The sequence below is a fragment of the Heterobasidion irregulare genome, assembly GCF_000320585.1.
Source record: "Heterobasidion irregulare TC 32-1 unplaced genomic scaffold scaffold_05, whole genome shotgun sequence".
Taxonomy (NCBI): domain Eukaryota; kingdom Fungi; phylum Basidiomycota; class Agaricomycetes; order Russulales; family Bondarzewiaceae; genus Heterobasidion; species Heterobasidion irregulare.
This window is the reverse complement of record NW_009258201.1, coordinates 1,867,240-1,883,542: the sequence shown is the minus strand read 5'-3', so window position 1 is coordinate 1,883,542 and position 16,303 is coordinate 1,867,240. Positions and strand designations below refer to the sequence as shown.

Here is a 16,303-nt window from a genome sequence, read left to right as displayed (position 1 = left end):
TGAGCTCAAGGATCTGAGAGATCTTGAGCATCTTTTAGAGAACACTGTCCTGAAAACCATTATCCATTGCTTCCTCACTGCTGCACCCAATTTCTGTTCTTAAAAAAACTACGCTACTTGAAGAGTACTTACATGAACAACTATGAATTTTTTTGAAAGGTGCCGTCGAAAAATGCTGCGAGGAGCTCGATTTTGAACCTCCCATCCCGTTTGCAACTCCGGTGCAACGATAGTATGCCGAAGGGGCCATCTGTAGCCATCTGTGATGGATCGATCTGTCGGTGTTGTCGGGAACCGAGGGTGCGGCGTGGCGGGACGGGTGGGTGTAAGGGAGAGAGGGGACGGGCTGAGGCACCGTGCAGAGCTGGCCTCTTCCTCGTCATCTCAAGTGTCCCTGCTGCTCCGTCACACACAGTACATATCTCGCCCTCTCTCCAGGCCCCGGCTGGCCCTCCTCCCATGTCCCTCCCTCTCCTCCCCCTCCCCCTCGCCCTCCCCGGCCCGGCACCCGCCCTCCTCCTCGCCCTCGCCCTCCTCCTCCTCCTCTACCTCCTCCACCCATTCCTCGCCCTCCTCCTCCACGATGCCCGCTCGCCGCTCCGTCTCCTCCCAGGACCCAGGGCCCCCTCCTTCCTCCTCGGCAACCTCGCAGCCATCGCCGACCAGGAGAACACCGATGTCATCGCCCAGTGGGTCGCCCACCACGGCTCCACCTTCGTCTACCGCGGCTTCGTCGGTGGCAGGCGGCTGCTCACAACGGACCCTGCCGCCCTCGCGTGGATCCTGGGCAGGGCGTACGAGTTTCCGAAGCCCGAGTTCGTGAGGGAGAGCTTGGCCGCGATGGCCGCTGGCCAGGACGGGCTGCTGACCGTCGAGGGCGACGTGCATCGGAGACAGGTGTGTGCGCCCACGTTGCGTGTCGGGAAGGCCTTGTGCTGAGTTTGCGGTGTTGACTTGGGTCGGACACGCGCGGCTGACAGCGCAAGATTTTGGTGAGTGCACGTCCCGTTGCAGACTTCCTCGAGGGCTGAATGACGTATACACTGTACAGAACCAAGCGTTCACCGCGCCTCACGTCCGCACCCTCGTCCCTATTTTCTGGAGCAAGGCCTCGCAGGTGCGCCCCCGTCCCGACCATTCCTCCAAAATGCCGTATTTCTCATCCCGTCTCGTTTCCTTCGCTTGTCCTGGCCGTCTCCCTTCCCGTCCCTTTGACGTGCCTCCTTCGCCCCTCGCATCCTTTGTGTCTCCTTTCTTCGCTTCTCTCTACTCTCTCGTCGTCTGAATTCCTCCGATCGTTCCCACACTCACCCACGCTGTCCACATGGCCTGATCTCTGGAACCCTCCCCGCCGCCCCGGTCCCGCACACGCCCCTCGCCTGTGCCCGCATCCGTATCATGGGGTTTTCATTCACATCGACGCTCATGTCTACGCTGACACACAGCTTCGCGACACCTTCCTCCACATCGCCGACCACCCCGCCTCGGCCCAACTACACCTCTCCCCCGGTCTGTCACAGGACGCGCCTCCTCCACCGCCCCCCTCGTCGTCCCCCTCGCCTATACCCTCCTCCCCGCCCCCCTCGCTCTCCTCGTTGTCCTCACTCATCTCGCCTCCGACATCCCCGCACGCGGCCAAAGTCCGACCACGCTCTTCCGTCGACTCGTTCGCAATCCTGCGCTCGCTGGACCCCGTGCGGCACGCACTCGCACCCCTAAACGGGCCCACGAATGGATGCGCGGAAAAGAATAAAGAGACGCGCGGACTCAGACATCGGCGAGGGGCGGATCGCTGCGTAGGGGAGGACGGCGAGAAGCCGAAGCAGGAGACGGTCGAGACGCGGCCGACGGTGGACGTCCTGTCGTGGCTCGGGCGCGCGACGCTCGACGTCATCGGCGAAGCAGGTGCGTCGCGGTCCCGTGACCTGGTCCTCTAACATCATCTGTCCTCGTACCGCAGGCTTTGGCTACCGCTTCGCATCGCTGGCCAGCGCGACTAAGCGCCTCGTCGACGCCGACAACCACGCGGTCACCACCGCGGACGGCGACTCGGACGGCGACTCGGAGCTCGCCGCCGCTTTTGGCGTCATCTTCTCGACCGCGCGCCGGTTCAGGGTGATGACCGTGCTGCAAGTGTGGTTCCCGCTGCTGCGGCGATTCGTGAGTCGCGGTCGCCTTTGTCATCCCCTTGCGTCATCGTTGTGTCCTGGGGCGGTTTCTGGACGATCTCTGGCGCGTTTTTGTGGACTCGTGGTCCACTTGGGATAGTTGGTGGTGCCTGTCTGATCTTCCCTGTTCAATGTCGTTCCGCTTCGATGTCGCCATATACTGACTCCGCGTCTTCTCTCTATCTTTGCTTCTTCTTTCGGCGGTGCTCCTATTTTTGCTGCCCGCCATCCCCGGCCCCGCCCTTGCCCCCGATTCCTCGCCCGCACGCCCGCTCTGCGCGATCTATTCTCGTCCACGCGCGCGTGGTTTATTTTGGAATCTACCTTGCCCGCCGATCCCGCGTCGTCGCCGACAGCGCCGGAACAACGAGACGATGCACGAGGCCCACGCGACGATGCGCCGCATCGGTCTCCAGCTCATCCAGGAGCGCCGCGCGTTCGTGGAGGCGGAGATCGCGGCGCTCGCGCCCCCCTCGACCCCCGCGTTGGCAGCGCCGGCGGTGTGGGGCGCCGAGCAGCGGGTTTCGAGCAGCGAGAAGCGAAACGGGATGGGCAGTGACAAGGCGAATGCACACGCGGGCGTCGACGGTGGTGTCGGCAGGAAGACGGCGGATCGGATCGAGGGCGATCGGACGATGCTCGGGCGGGATATCCTGAGCGTGCTGAGTGCGTACAACCCCTCCTCCCGTCTCCATCTCGTGTTCCCGCTCCACCGCTGAACTACGCCGTGCAGTCCGCTCGAACATGGCCTCGACCCCGGCACAGCAGCTGTCCCTCTCAGAGGTCCTCTCGCAGATATCGACGTTCCTCGCCGCAGGGCACGAGACGACCGCCTCCGCGCTCACATGGACGCTCTACGCGCTCGCGCGCGCGCCCGACGAGCAGCACAGGCTCAGGAGCGCGCTGAGAGCGCTCGGCCCGTCCTCTGCGCCGCCGCGCGCCTCGTCGCGCACACAGGCGCCGCTCCCCGACCCCGCCGCAACGTCCGAGTCCGAATCTGACCCGGACCCGGCGCTGCTCGCCGCGATCGAGCGCCTCCCCGCGCTCGACCGCGCTGTGAAAGAGGCGCTGCGCCTGCATGCACCCGTCGGGAGCACGATGCGCACGTACGTCGGCGCGGCGCGCGAGACGGTCGTGCCCGTCGCGCGCGGGGTGCGCGTGCGCGTGCCGCGGGGCGCCATGGCGGCGCTGGGGGCTGGGCTGGCGCGGCAGGTGCGCGCGCGGGTACGGAGGGTTTTGAGGTGGGCGGGGCGGTGGAGAGGGATAGGCGGAGGCGATGAGGAGGATGAGGAGGGGGAGGGGGAGCGAGAGGGATTGGAGGAGGAGTGGACGATCGAGCGCGGGGTGCGGTTGCATCGGGGCGATATCATCACGATACCGATCCAGGCCGTGAACCGGAGCAAGGAGGTGTGGGGCGAGGACGCGAAGGAGTTCCGGTGTGTCGCGTGTTTTCTTAGTTGTTGTTTTTTTTGAGCGCTGACGGGGGTCTTTTTTATTTCATCTTACTGTTGGCGCTGCAATCACGATTGCGCGCGCCAGGCCGGACAGGTGGATAGCGCTGCCCAAGGCGGCGAGCGAGCTCCAGGGCCTGTACGCGCACACGCTCACGTTCCTCGACGGGCACCGCGCGTGCATCGGGTACAAGTTCGCGTTGTCAGAGTGCGTTTTCGCTCCTTGCCCCCTTCCGCGCTGCGTTGGTCTGCGACTTATTATCATTATTCTTTTTTGGGGGGGGGGGTTTGGTTTGTGGCAGAATCAAGGTGTTTCTGTATGTGCTGCTGCGCGACCTCGAGTTCTCGATGGACGAGGACGTCGTGATCGAGAAACGCGTCAAGTGCGTTTTTTTTTCTATGATCCCGCTCGCTTGCGTCTAATTCTCAAACTTATACAACTTGGTTTCTTGCCACTTCATCGTCTGACATCGTCACGCTGCCTTCCGCTGCGCGCGCCCTTCGTCGCACAGCGTTGTCACGCGCCCGTTCGTCCAATCCGCGCCGGGCTCGGGGAACCAGATGCCGCTGCGCATCCGGCGCGTGCGAGAGGACGAGGACTAGGGCGGATTGTACCAAGTATCAACTATCTAATTTGACCGGTCGACCGAGCGAGGTGGGACGACGTGACTATAGATCGGGAGGCTCTCATTGCTACTGCTACTAGAGGCGGAGGGATGGATATGGGCGGGACAGGATGGGATGGGAGGGGGCCTGCGGGCGTGTGTTTATGTGTACTCGTGTGGGAGCTGAAGGCGTCGTCGTGGGAGGGGCTCGCGCGGCGCAGGAGGGGAGGGGCAGATGGACGAGGGAGGGGGGACGGGCTGTAGCTGGTCTATGGGTGTACGAGTAGTAGGACGGGTGACGGGTGCGACTCTCGAGGCGCGCATACACGAGTATACGAGTATACGATGGATTTAGCCCTCCGTGATCTGGTTCTCGGTCCTGGGTTCCTGCGCCGCTCTCGCTGGCTCTCACACTGGTTTGCGAGCGCGCGGGGCGGGTGGTGGTGTGTCCCTAGGCCTGTGCACTAGTATCATACGCGGCCCCTACACAATACAGTGAGATCCGCCCGCGTACAAGAGTCACGATCACGCTTCACTGCCCTCTTTCACAGGGCGACAACCTGCGACAACTCGCATCGAACGGTCCTCCTACCTAGACGATCCCTGGCATCTGGCCCGACGTTTATTTCACCTTTCCTCAAACACCACGCTTTGCTCGAGTGAAGTACACAGGCGCGGACTTGGCCTTCCGCGATGCGTGTGTAGACCCGGTTGAAGAGTAGGAAGTTTTTGGGAGGAATTGGGGCAACTGGCAGTGCGAGGCTCAGGTCATGAGGGAGTCGTTGAGATTTCTTTTCAGGCCACTTCCCCATTCCTACATGCCACCCATGCGCCGCGTATGATTTTTTTTTTTTTAAAAAAATTCCATTTATTGTCGTATCAGGGTAACAGAACCCTATGTTCGACATTTCAAGTACATATAAATCTTCCCGCTCCTTCCTCCATGCCCAACCTCGCCTCCGAGCCGGCTCCGGTCGTGTGAATTTGAGGGTTGATCCTTGCCAGCGAGTTTTGTGTAAAGACTAAGCTCGTTCGAGAATGATGCTCGCCCGCTTGCGCAGGCACGTACGAGTGAGAGACGTGAAACCTTTGAGTTGGCAAAGATCGCTGTGGAGTGGTAAGGGCGGGGGGCTTCGGACCAACTAGGGTGTGGCACGTCGTATGCGGTCGACGATGGACGTTTGGCGTAAGCGAGAGATGGATAGGACGGGTAAGGAAGGCATGGCGCGGTGCAATGCTATGTGCGTCTCGCGGCGCAGCTGCGGTGCTGTGGGCGACCGGCCGGTGCTTCGAGAACGCTGTGGAGGCGTCATTGATTTACCACGCGACAAGGGCAGATACTACAAAGATGGGAATTGGAAGAGCTTGTAAGTTGTGAGAGGCCGGGAGTAGATACCCAGAAAGGTCAGGTCGAGCGGATAGGGGTCAATGGCTGTGAGGTGGTGGGATCTTGACATCCAATGTTCCCAGCTAGCACCGCGTATGATGGTTCAACGTTCAATAACCGCGACGCATTTACAAAAAGCACGCCGATATCCGTCTCCCGCACTCGAGCGGTGCTGCGTGCAGTACCCTACTACAGTGGCTGTTTCATCGCATGGTTTCGCGTGTCTACGTCTGGTCGGATCGCACGGCGTACTGCACAGCGCAGTCGTGCGCCTGACGTGACGTACTATCCGAATCGACGTTGCGAGATCTGTTGCCGGAGAAGCGGCGTGAGCGCGACGCGGGGGTCCCTCAGATCACGTCGATGGCGGGCGATCGGCGATGCGCATGACATGGGGGAGACGGATGAGTCCCAGTCGTTCCCAAGTACAGTAGGGCTGGCACCTTGACCGTCGTGCGATGTATTGACTGTTCATTGCCATGGTCCTCGCAGGTTGCACGGTGAGGTCGATCGATCGAGATACGCAGGCGTGGGCAGGTGTCGCATCAACGTCACTTGGCATCGCCGCCCGATGTCTATGTCAGTGACGAATATGGATCGGCGACACCTGCATGGTCGGTGTAAGCCTTCGAACAGTTGTTTCAGAGGGTTGTGAACGAGGACACAGGCGTGAAGCTGTCGTAGCTGAGCCGCTCGGTCATATGCGGTACGATGAAAGTTGGCAATCGAAGGAATGAAGATGTCCATCGCAGAGGCTGTGGACAGGCGGATTCGCTAGCGATGATGGACGAGAAAGGGTATAGGAGGGCTATTGAAGCAGGAGGCTGGGAGGCTGGGAGGCTAATAGGTGGGTGTCTCGGCTTTTGGTGTACGGCGGGAGAGTCGACTCATGCGTACGTACGAGGGTCTTGCCTTGACGAACTGAATCCTAGTGCTGCGTGACATGGTTACTCGGAGTTCAACTCAGCCTTGGAATGAACAGCAACAGCCATAGGACGTAGAACTTGTCGTATTACAGGGTCTTGCATAATTTTTGAGAGAGTTGCATCAGAGAAAAATCGGGTTCCTGAGCCAAGACTTGCCTAATTGAGCACCCCAGGTCGGGATGATCGGCAAAGCCCTGTCACGCCCTCAGGCCCAGTGAGAATCCCATCGAGGAAAATCTATCGAGATGTATGATAGTGCTTTGATATTCCACATAGATGCTCATCGAAAATTTGGACCGATCCTCGATCCACATGTATCCACATGTAGCTGGATCTATGAGCATTGATTCGGTACTTTGATGAACTATCTAGATATCGAGTGACACATGGCCCCCTCCCTCATTTTATATGTAGATCTATACACATCAAGTCTTATCTAGCCATTCATCACCAGTTTCGAGCACAAGCTATGGCCGGCAAGGGGTATCTATTCATATCTAGCAACATGAGAACTGATGGTATGTATGTAAATGCTTAATCTATCGAAATCAATACAAAAACGTGAGACAATGACAAACCAATTCGGCCCACCTGTGCCGTAGGATCCACAAAGTGACAGTGCTAAATGATGGAAGGGGGAATAACGTGCGAGAAAAGTGAAGCCGGCGCGCAGAACCTTGAATGCGCAAGAAATGTGAGGGCAGCGCGTGGAACAATGCGCTGGCCGCCTACGGTGCGAGTACAACTAGGAAGAAGAAGCTGATAATGTACAAAGTATTCATCAAGAGTCTTATACAATTAGCAGTGTGGAACCAACAGGCCACTCACCATATGTGCCGTTCAAGGGGCCCAACTACTAACATTGATGCTCGCAGTGTGTTTATGAATGCTTGTATGCCTATGGAAAGGGTCATGTCAACTCTCTCGTTGAGTGCTCAATATGAATACAAAGGGCCCATGTACTTACCAATCTGCATTCTGGTGACAAGCCCTTCCAATGCTTCTCAAATGCCGCCTGGGTACCATTAGGTGCTGCCAGTCCCGAGCACAGTTGTTCCTAAGAAGAGAACAATCAGTATACATGATGGCAGGAGCGGAGCCCGGAGCGCACACCGTGCGCATCCAGGAAGAGCAGGGGGAGGGTGACGGTGACGTGGGGGAGCAGGCGTCCGAGACAGATCTGCTCATCCCGATCTGTGCAGCCTCGCCGTCGCTCTCGAGCACCGAGTACCCTGCACCCATTGCGGCGCCACAGATATATGGCGCGATTGTCAAGGAGGTCCCGCTCGGCCCGCGGTGGAATGCACAGATAGTAGCGAGCGCCGCGGATAAGGAGGGGAAAGGGCGGGCCTGGCGGGCATTCTGCGTGGTGTTACAGTGGGAGACGGACGCGGTGGGCACGGGGCAGAAGGGTGCGGCTCGAGGTGGAATACAATTGAGAATCTGCTTACTTTAGAGTGTTTGTAGCTCCCACAACTAATGCCTTTCCTGTACCCTTCCTCCAAGTGCCATGATTGCTTGCGTTCTGATCCTGAGTGCTGCTGTTTGGAGCACTGGTAGGCATGGGGGACACACCAGCAAGAGTCGTCAGCATTGGCATGCTTGTGAGGGTCGGCGTGATTGTGCTAGGCACCGGTGTGGTTGCTGGCGATGATTCACTTGGAGGCGTCGGTACCATTGTTGATGCCTGCATAGTCGCAGGTGTTTGCGGGGTCGGGGGCATTGCTGTGACTGTTGCGGCTGGCGCAGACATGGGTGTCGGTGCCAGTGCAATCATGGGCACTAAAACGATTGCTGGCGTGGACGTGGACGTGGATGTGGATGAAGATGTAGGCATAGGCACAGGTGCAGAAGTTGGTGTAGTCACTAGCATTGATGCAGCAGCGAGTGATGACGTTGGTGGCGCGATGGTGAACACTGACACAGCTACGGTTGTTGTGTCAGTTGAAGGTGTTAGTGTGGTCATCAATGTAGTTGTGGGGATCATCGCACCATTGGCCACATGTGCACTTGCAGTTGGTGTGAGAAGCTTTGTCCTTCAGAGATATAGATCAAAGCGAGCTAATAGAAAGAGGAGTATCTATGCGTATGTATGCCTATCGAGCATAGATTGAAAGGCGTAGGCGACACGAGTGGCTCCCTTACAAATCAAACACGCCGAGTCAAAGTACACCCCCAGGGCTTCATAGGAAATGGCAACCGATCTGTGATCCGAGCGTAGAAACCAGGAGTGATATCAGAATTAAAACCAAGTGAACTCAGACTGAAGCTGACAAACTCCTGCTCAGCATTTAACCCGGCTGAGTTCTGAGATTATGCTGAGGTGGCGGAATCTCAGACTAATCCTGAAAACCAATGTGAGAATTTTGCTGAGATGCACCTGGCCATGATATAATCTTGCTAAATCAGCATGTCCAGACTCCGCGCTTTGTGCCTGCAAGAACTATCACAACCTTCTGTCCACCAAGCATGGCCAAAGGCTTTCGACACCCCACCTGTAAGTGTGCACCTCCCTCTTCAGACAAACGGCACTAATGTGCTTCGGAACAGATTAATGCGCCGGGACTGGTCCCAAAAAAAATCTGTGGACATGCTTGGCCTGCAAAGATGCTCAATGGAAGAACACATATGACACCGCCCATCATGAAAACACCAGCACACACTCCGAACATGTTGCGTTCCTTCAAAAACAAACAGATATGACATCTCCACATCCCTCTCTTATGACGGAACGTGTGATCCGGGTGGCCGCCCCTCTCACAGAAATCTGTGTCGACTTGTCCTGCTCCCTCCAATCCCCTGACCCTGCAGAGCCACTGAATAGACATTGGGTCGACTGTTCTGCACCCCTGGATGAGTCTCTTTACTCTCTCGGGGCAGAATTTAACATGCCGTTCGATCAAAGTGTGATTGCCGGGCTGTCGCATTTGCTCGCGGATAGGCTGCAATTGTTGCATGTTGAGGAGCATTCAAGAGGTGCCGCAGGACCTAGCCGCGGTGTCACGCCCCATGCCGTGGCTGCCTCTCCTGGTACGGGGCCTTCAAGTATATTAAATACAATTATATAGAATAACATTCCTATACACTTTCCTGCTGCAGTATGATGAAGGAATGCTCTCAAGAATGCCAGTATTTCAGTGGTCCGTAAGGGGAGGGCAGTGTGACGAGTGTGACAAAGGGTGACGGTGCCTCGCAGGCGCCGTCAGCGCGTCAGCCCTTGTCTTTTTCCTCAGGCATCTCCTGCCCTATGCGATTTGTCTGCATGTGTCTAGGCTCTGACACCCGATACTAATACCTCTGGACTGCCAATGTGGACTAGTACTTGGCTTGAGCTGAATCTTGGGGCTTGCTGCAGACACAATCTAGAAAATTCTCGGCTGCTGGGATCTGACTGACGGCTCTGGATTGCTCTGCTCGCAGCTTGGTGACTTGGGGTGTTCTGTCTGCATGTCAACCTTGGGCTTTTGCAATATCCACAGGGAGTGTGAAAGGCAGGCTGTACCATCTTACATTTTGTTTCACAGGTGTTGCCATGCATGGGGTTGGGAGTGATTGTGACTCGGGAGGCTGACTAGGTTTTATAGCATGTCGGTGAGTGGTGTTTCTTATCCCTGTGCCCAGCAAAGTCTCTGGACTGATGAACAGTCCACTAGTACTGTTATATAGGTATTACTGATAGGATTGTATGAGAACATCTATCGGTGCTGTCCTTGCACGGTAAGTAAATTTTGCGTGTGTAGTAATTGGTGGTGCAATGCTAATTGTGGAAGATTGGTGGAGACTATGAGTTCTAGGATTCTGTAAGTCAGGAAGGTCGGGGTGGTTGATGATGCCAGCAAGGAGGTCCTCATGTAGTATCACAACAATGTCTGTCGATAGAGAAATATAATTTTATAGGCAATTTTTATCACATGGTTGAATTAAATGATATTAATAAGAGGATATAACCCGATTGGGATTTATCTATGACGAGGGCCTAGATGGGCTGGTTTGATTCTGAGATGGCGAAGCTGAAATGATGCTGATCAATCTCAGAAGAATGCTGAGGTAGTACGATATGGAATGATTTCAGAACCGATGGTTTGTTGTGGTGTCAGCATTTGCCGGGTATCTTGCTGTGGATCTCAAACTCAGCTTTTTCCTGAGTAATCCCCTGGGGGTGTAAATTCTGTTTTTCAACAATCGTGCGTCTTCATATTTTCACCTACATTTCGATAGATTGGACTCGTTTTCTAGCTCTCGATAGTTTCCTCTCGACGAGATTCTCACTGGGCCTCAGGCCTCAGGCCCAGTGAGAATCTGGTCTAAGAAGAGAAAGTCTGAGCTAAGACTACCTATAGTAGTGACAGCTATAGACTACCTTAGATGTGGATAGACAAAAATCTATGCAGATCTATTGTGAGCCAGGTCGACAAATTATTCTCGACAAAAATTTTCTGCCTATGCCATCCTATGTGCCTTACCAATTCACATCTATGATCCTCTAATACCTTCTATAAGAACACTTTACAAGTATATCCTGGCATAGGCCCTCAAATCCTCTCAATTATCATGCTATTCATTTGTATATACTGTGATATGACTAGGTAGTACTATTTATAACAGAACTCTCCTGTCAAAAACATCCCTCCCGGCCCTGTGCTCCCTCCAATTACCAGCAAGAAATGACTCAGCTTACCTATGCTCACTACATCTCATTAGAGAAGTGGTGGACCTCGACGTGCGCCACCAAGACAAGCGCAAGAATGCAGGGGCATGGGGGTGCTATGAGAAACTCAGCGGTGAGAGAGTGCAGCACATCTGATGGCGGCGGACGGCAGCAAGTCAATTCACTCATGGCACGCGAAAAGTGGAGGCAGTCTCCTGCGCAGCTGACGTACCCCGATGAACCTGACAAGGACAGTGCAATGGGACGGCGCGCATATACGCACCTGAGAACTTAGTATTACAGATGGAGAAGCCTACATACAGAACCACGCTCGTGAGCAAGCCATTGACAATGCTGCACCAGAGCTTGACTTCCATGGATACATACACGCACCATTCCACACCTATATGGGCCACTGCGCACAGGCTGCCCAAGCTTGATGGCACCTGAAAGGACGTCACGCAAGAGCACACACAGCGGGACAAAGAGCATGCACGATGTGCAGACATCAGCACGTGAGGGGATATGTGAATGGTCAGTAAATGCGCATATAGTAAGACAAAATGGGCACATACATACTGGACAGCACTGCCAATGAAATGTGGTGACCGACCAGGGTGGACAAGGTAGTGAGTGTAGAAGGGTAAAGAAAGAAGAAGGGAAAGCAATACAAAGAGGAAGAGAGGGTGTGTAGATGATGGTGGGAGGAAGACAGACGAAGGCCACGCTGAAGTGGACAGAGTTCAAAGACTAATATTGCGGGACTTCCCATGCAAGTTGTGAAGATTTTCACCGGACTTAACATAAAATGCATAGGTGAAAATAATCTCATGGGCGGATCCATGGGAAGCTTTCATCTATACTCGCCTAGTGAACTGAGGTCATGATAGCTGGCCCTATGTCGCGCTGATGAGCATGCACCTGCGCTAGGGTCCGAGGGAGGTATTCGGGAAGCTTTAGGGAGATACCGAGCAGTGCTAGACAAGTACCGAAGACGCCGACTATTACCGAACACGGTCGGTCCCTACCCGACCGACGACAAGCCACCGAAGGACGTTCGGCAGCACTTGGGTCAGTTCGCCCACACTTCACGTACTTACCAGGACCACACAGGAGTGTTACGATAAGTGTTTACGAGATCGGAGCCAGTAGTCCGTATCGGCCGATGTCCTCCGTGAGTCGGTCGGTCCTTATAGCTTATCTTCCCAACTTCCACATGGTCGGTCAAACGCGATCTTACACCATTGCTTGGCTACCCTGGTCGTACAATACCTCTTCTTTATTTTTCATTGGTTCTCCAATGCCTTTTCCTGCTACATACGCTCGGGCGACGGATCCCGAACGTTTGGGATTTTGCCATCGCTGATTAACTTTTACCTTGTCACCTTCGGAACCCATATGGACATCTCACCTACCTTCTTATCTTCTCTAATCGCTAAGGCTTGGCGCCCATTCGACATCTACTCTCATTTCTTGTTTAATATTTTACCTAGGGGCTCAGTTTACTATAAAAACCTACATACAACTCTGGAATAAACCAGCTTTCGCACCCCACAGTTCAGAGCTCATTCGCACTCGTCTCAACCATCGAAATCATCTTCGTCGACTTCCGAAAACTTGCCATCCTCGCCGTTCGGCCTCCTTCGCGTTCGTACTCGTCTCTTCGCTCGTACCCCTGTCCTCCCTCATATATTGTCAGAGTCCTGTGTGGCTCTTGAAGCACGTAGTTGTCGGTCGCGACACTACCTTCTCGTTACCGACCGCATCGCCGATACGACCGACCAAATGTTCGGTCGGTGTTCGGCGCAGTCCCGAAACCGTTCGGGTGCTATAATCTCACACTCCCCGATTGCTTCTCAGTACGCCTTCAATTTCTAAAGTCATCACTTACAATTCCTTGTGTATCAGATACTAGCTCCAGCACCCCTGCAATAAAGGTTGTTTTAGTATTGTGCTCAGCACTTAGAGCCACCTCTAGCGTATCAGCGCTATAAATGATATATGTTTTTATGCTATAATAGATACAAATAGGTCTTCTTAGACTGGATTTTCACTGGGCCTCAGGGCTTGGGGCTCCTACTCTGAGCATATCGCACACTCGCCTCTTTACAGTACTTGATCTCACCATGCCTCCACCCCTTTCTCATTCGGTTCGAGAACTCATTATTGACTGGCACTACAATGATCAGCTTACTGTCTCAGAGATTGCACATTGTGCTAGGTGTTCCGAAAGCTCTGTTTATAGAATCCTTCAGTTAGAGCACAAGTTTGGTCTCATCATCAACCCAAATGCATGTACCTGGGGTGCTCACCAAATGCTTGATCAATCAGACAAGGACAGTATCAAGGCTTTCATTGAAAGGAACCCAGCTGCCTACCTCAATGAAATTCAACAACACCTCCTTGACACCAAAAATGTATGGGTCTCTACTTTTACTATTTCGAGGGCTCTTGCTCAGATGGAGATCACAATCAAGCAAATCTCGAAGACAGCAGCAGAGCGTGATGAGTTGGTCAGGGCTATATGGAAAGGGAAGCATAGGAGGATAGCAAAGGAAAATATTGTGTGGTTGGATGAGTCAAGTGTTGATGACTTGACAAATCAGCATCTTCAAGGATGGGCTGAGCTTGGGCGTTGATACACTAGAGGTGGCTCTAAGTGCTGAGCACAACACCAAAACAACCTCTAATGCAGGGGGTGCTGAAGCTAGTATCTAATACACAAGGAATTGTTAGTGATGACTTTAGAAATCAATGGTGCACTAAGAAGCAGCAAGGAGTGTGGGATTATAGCGCCCGAATAGTTTCGGGACTGCGCTGAACACCGACCGAATATTTGGTTGGTCATATCGGGGATTTAGTCGGTAACAAGAAGGTAGTGTTACGACCGACAACTACGTGCTTCAAGAGCCACACTGGATTCTGACAATATACAATGGAGGACGAGGGGTACAAGCGAAGAGACAAGTACGAATGCAAACAAGGCCGAACGACGAGGATGACAAGGTTTCGGAAGTTGACGAATACAATTTCGATGGTTGAGATGAGTGCAAATGAGCTCTGAACTGTGGGGTGCAAAAGCTGGTTTATTCCAGAGTTGTATGTAGGTTTTTATAGTAAACAGAGTTCTTAAGTAAAATATCAAACACAAAATGAGAGTAGATGTCGAATGGACGCCAAGCCCTAGCAATCAGATAAAATAAGAAGGTAGGTGAGATGTCCATATAGGTTCTGAAGGTGATAAGATAAAAGTTAATCAGCAATGGCAAAATCCCAAACGTTCGGGATCCGTTGCCCAAGTGTAGGTAGCAGGAACAGGCATTGGTGAGCCAATGAAAAATAAAGAAGACGTAACATATGACCAGGGTGGCCAAGTAATGGTGCAAGATTGCGTTTAACCTACCATGTGGCAGTTGGGAAGATAAGCGATAAGGACCGACCAACGTACGGAGGACATCGGCCGACATGGAATACTGGCTCCGATCTCGTAAACACCTATTGTAATACTCCTATGCAGTCATGGTAAGTACGTGAAGTGTGGGCAAACTGACCCAAGTGCTGCCAAACGTCATTCGGAGGGTTGCCATCAGTTGGGTGAGGACTGACTGTGTTCGGTGCAAGTCGGCGTCTTCAGTACTCGTCTAGCGATGTTTGGTATCTCCCCAAAGCTTCCCGAATACCTCCCTCGGACCCTGGCACAGGTGCATGCTCATCAATGAGTTACCAAGAGGAGTGTCAGACACCTATCTGATGCTGGATACCAAACAGCATGCAATGCTACAGAGGGACGATGAATCCCCCTCAAGCAAATATATGCCACCAACCACATCCAAACCTGTCTTGTGGAACGAAGTGGCAGACTTACCTGAAATCAACTCTCATGAAGACCACACAATCTACACATGTCACATAAACGCATGGAAAACAGAGCACACAAAAGAACTCCTACAACATATCAAAATTTGCAATGACCTCACCACCGATGAGCATGCCCAAGTAGAAGCGCTAATTATTAAATTTGCAGATTGCTTCACACTATCTATCAGCAAAGTCTCCCCTGTACATAATGCCACGCACCAACTCAACCTTCCAACTGGAACAAAAATCCCGTGGAAAGTGCACCAGCAACCACTGTTCAGTGATAAACAAGACTACTTCTTCTCTCACATCGATCTTATGCTGTAAAGTGGGATCATTGCCCCTATAGCTCCCAAAGATGTCAAGTTCTGTGGCAACACTATCCTTGCACAAAAGGCCCACACAATCAAAGGCCTAACAGAAGACAAACTCAAACACTGAGTCAACAATGAATGTACAACCCATGGATTCCCACTCAAATATGACCTTCCACCTCGCAATCCCAACCCAGCACCAGCTGAACTAGCAACAAAACAAAACAAATGGTGCATCTGCCAAAGCTTCAAAGTGCTTAATAATCTCACAACAGTCCCGCCAATGCCACAAGGCGATATCTAAGCAAAGCAACAAGCACTCGCAAGACATCAGTGGGTCACTGTATTCAACTTTGCATCTGGGTTTTATGCTTGCCCCATCGCAGAGGAGGACCAGCCCTATATATTCTTCTGTGTAGCAGGGCATAGATACTACAAGTACCTCCACATGCCATTTGGCCTTACCAATGCACCATCCTGCTTTGGTGGCATGACTGCCACTGCCCTCGGAGACCTCATTGGAACACTCTGTCAGCTATTTGTTGACGATGGAGGTGTTCTAGCAAATGACTTCACCAAAGGAATGGCCAACCTCCACACCCTCCTACAACAAATCCGCGAAACAGGCCTATCCCTCTCAGTGGCAAAAACCGAGTTTTTCATGACCACAGCAAAGTTTGCTGGTGAAACAATCAGCCCCAATGGCGTGGGCACAGATTCTTCCAAGATATCTGCCCTCGTCAACTGGGAAACCCCTACCACATTAAAAGGTCTGTCAGGATTTGTACATCTAAGCAATTACTACCACTCCGTATGTATAGATTATGGCCACATTGCCTGACCCCTCACAGATCTCCTTTGCAATGCATCCATTCCATTGGGAAAAGGCAAATTCACCTACCAAAAAGCGCTGATACGCTGGTGATGCCTCTGAGTGCGAAACACA

At 53.4% G+C, this 16,303-nt stretch overlaps 10 protein-coding genes across 10 annotated transcripts; 7 read left to right on the top strand and 3 right to left on the bottom strand.

Moving 5' to 3' along the window:
• Window positions 1-459: 459 nt before the first annotated feature.
• Window positions 460-4,713, top strand: cyp83 (cytochrome P450 monooxygenase 83; the record flags this gene model as incomplete). The annotated part of the gene is made up of 9 exons (XM_009547582.1): window positions 460-897; window positions 1,052-1,117; window positions 1,806-1,905; window positions 1,961-2,214; window positions 2,732-2,834; window positions 2,902-3,320; window positions 3,480-3,604; window positions 3,708-4,002; window positions 4,132-4,713. The coding sequence occupies 9 exons, from the start codon at window positions 460-462 to the stop codon at window positions 4,255-4,257; spliced, it is 1,926 nt and encodes a 641-aa protein (XP_009545877.1). The 3' UTR covers window positions 4,258-4,713.
• HETIRDRAFT_451635 (uncharacterized protein) lies at window positions 4,322-6,004 on the bottom strand (the record flags this gene model as incomplete). Its single annotated transcript, XM_009548271.1, has 2 exons — window positions 4,322-4,637; window positions 5,898-6,004. 2 exons carry the CDS (start codon window positions 6,002-6,004, stop codon window positions 4,322-4,324), a joined length of 423 nt encoding a protein of 140 aa, XP_009546566.1.
• HETIRDRAFT_146212 (uncharacterized protein) lies at window positions 5,839-6,653 on the bottom strand. The gene is made up of 2 exons (XM_009548270.1): window positions 6,513-6,653; window positions 5,839-6,451 (listed from the first exon to the last, which is right to left on the bottom strand). The coding sequence occupies exon 2, from the start codon at window positions 6,356-6,358 to the stop codon at window positions 6,083-6,085; it is 276 nt and encodes a 91-aa protein (XP_009546565.1). The 5' UTR covers window positions 6,359-6,451; window positions 6,513-6,653; the 3' UTR covers window positions 5,839-6,082.
• A 724-nt stretch (window positions 6,654-7,377) lies between these two features.
• HETIRDRAFT_318607 (uncharacterized protein) lies at window positions 7,378-8,524 on the bottom strand (the record flags this gene model as incomplete). The annotated part of the gene is made up of 4 exons (XM_009548269.1): window positions 7,378-7,435; window positions 7,505-7,594; window positions 7,649-7,955; window positions 8,032-8,524. The coding sequence occupies 4 exons, from the start codon at window positions 8,522-8,524 to the stop codon at window positions 7,378-7,380; spliced, it is 948 nt and encodes a 315-aa protein (XP_009546564.1).
• Window positions 8,525-8,947: 423 nt separating this feature from the next.
• On the top strand, window positions 8,948-9,240 carry HETIRDRAFT_169056 (uncharacterized protein; the record flags this gene model as incomplete). The annotated part of the gene is made up of 2 exons (XM_009548268.1): window positions 8,948-9,034; window positions 9,088-9,240. The coding sequence occupies 2 exons, from the start codon at window positions 8,948-8,950 to the stop codon at window positions 9,238-9,240; spliced, it is 240 nt and encodes a 79-aa protein (XP_009546563.1).
• A 2,853-nt stretch (window positions 9,241-12,093) lies between these two features.
• On the top strand, window positions 12,094-12,312 carry HETIRDRAFT_318896 (uncharacterized protein; the record flags this gene model as incomplete). The annotated part of the gene is made up of 1 exon (XM_009548267.1): window positions 12,094-12,312. A coding segment is annotated over one exon (219 nt), but the record flags the coding sequence as incomplete, so codon positions are not given.
• Window positions 12,313-12,626: 314 nt separating this feature from the next.
• On the top strand, window positions 12,627-13,019 carry HETIRDRAFT_318248 (uncharacterized protein; the record flags this gene model as incomplete). The annotated part of the gene is made up of 1 exon (XM_009548266.1): window positions 12,627-13,019. A coding segment is annotated over one exon (393 nt), but the record flags the coding sequence as incomplete, so codon positions are not given.
• A 292-nt stretch (window positions 13,020-13,311) lies between these two features.
• Window positions 13,312-13,824, top strand: HETIRDRAFT_317277 (uncharacterized protein; the record flags this gene model as incomplete). Its single annotated transcript, XM_009548265.1, has 1 exon — window positions 13,312-13,824. The coding sequence occupies one exon, from the start codon at window positions 13,312-13,314 to the stop codon at window positions 13,822-13,824; it is 513 nt and encodes a 170-aa protein (XP_009546560.1).
• Window positions 13,825-14,998: 1,174 nt separating this feature from the next.
• HETIRDRAFT_318686 (uncharacterized protein) lies at window positions 14,999-15,370 on the top strand (the record flags this gene model as incomplete). Its single annotated transcript, XM_009548264.1, has 1 exon — window positions 14,999-15,370. One exon carries the CDS (start codon window positions 14,999-15,001, stop codon window positions 15,368-15,370), a length of 372 nt encoding a protein of 123 aa, XP_009546559.1.
• A 420-nt stretch (window positions 15,371-15,790) lies between these two features.
• On the top strand, window positions 15,791-16,198 carry HETIRDRAFT_318907 (uncharacterized protein; the record flags this gene model as incomplete). Its single annotated transcript, XM_009548263.1, has 1 exon — window positions 15,791-16,198. A coding segment is annotated over one exon (408 nt), but the record flags the coding sequence as incomplete, so codon positions are not given.
• Between the last annotated feature and the right edge of the window lie 105 nt (window positions 16,199-16,303).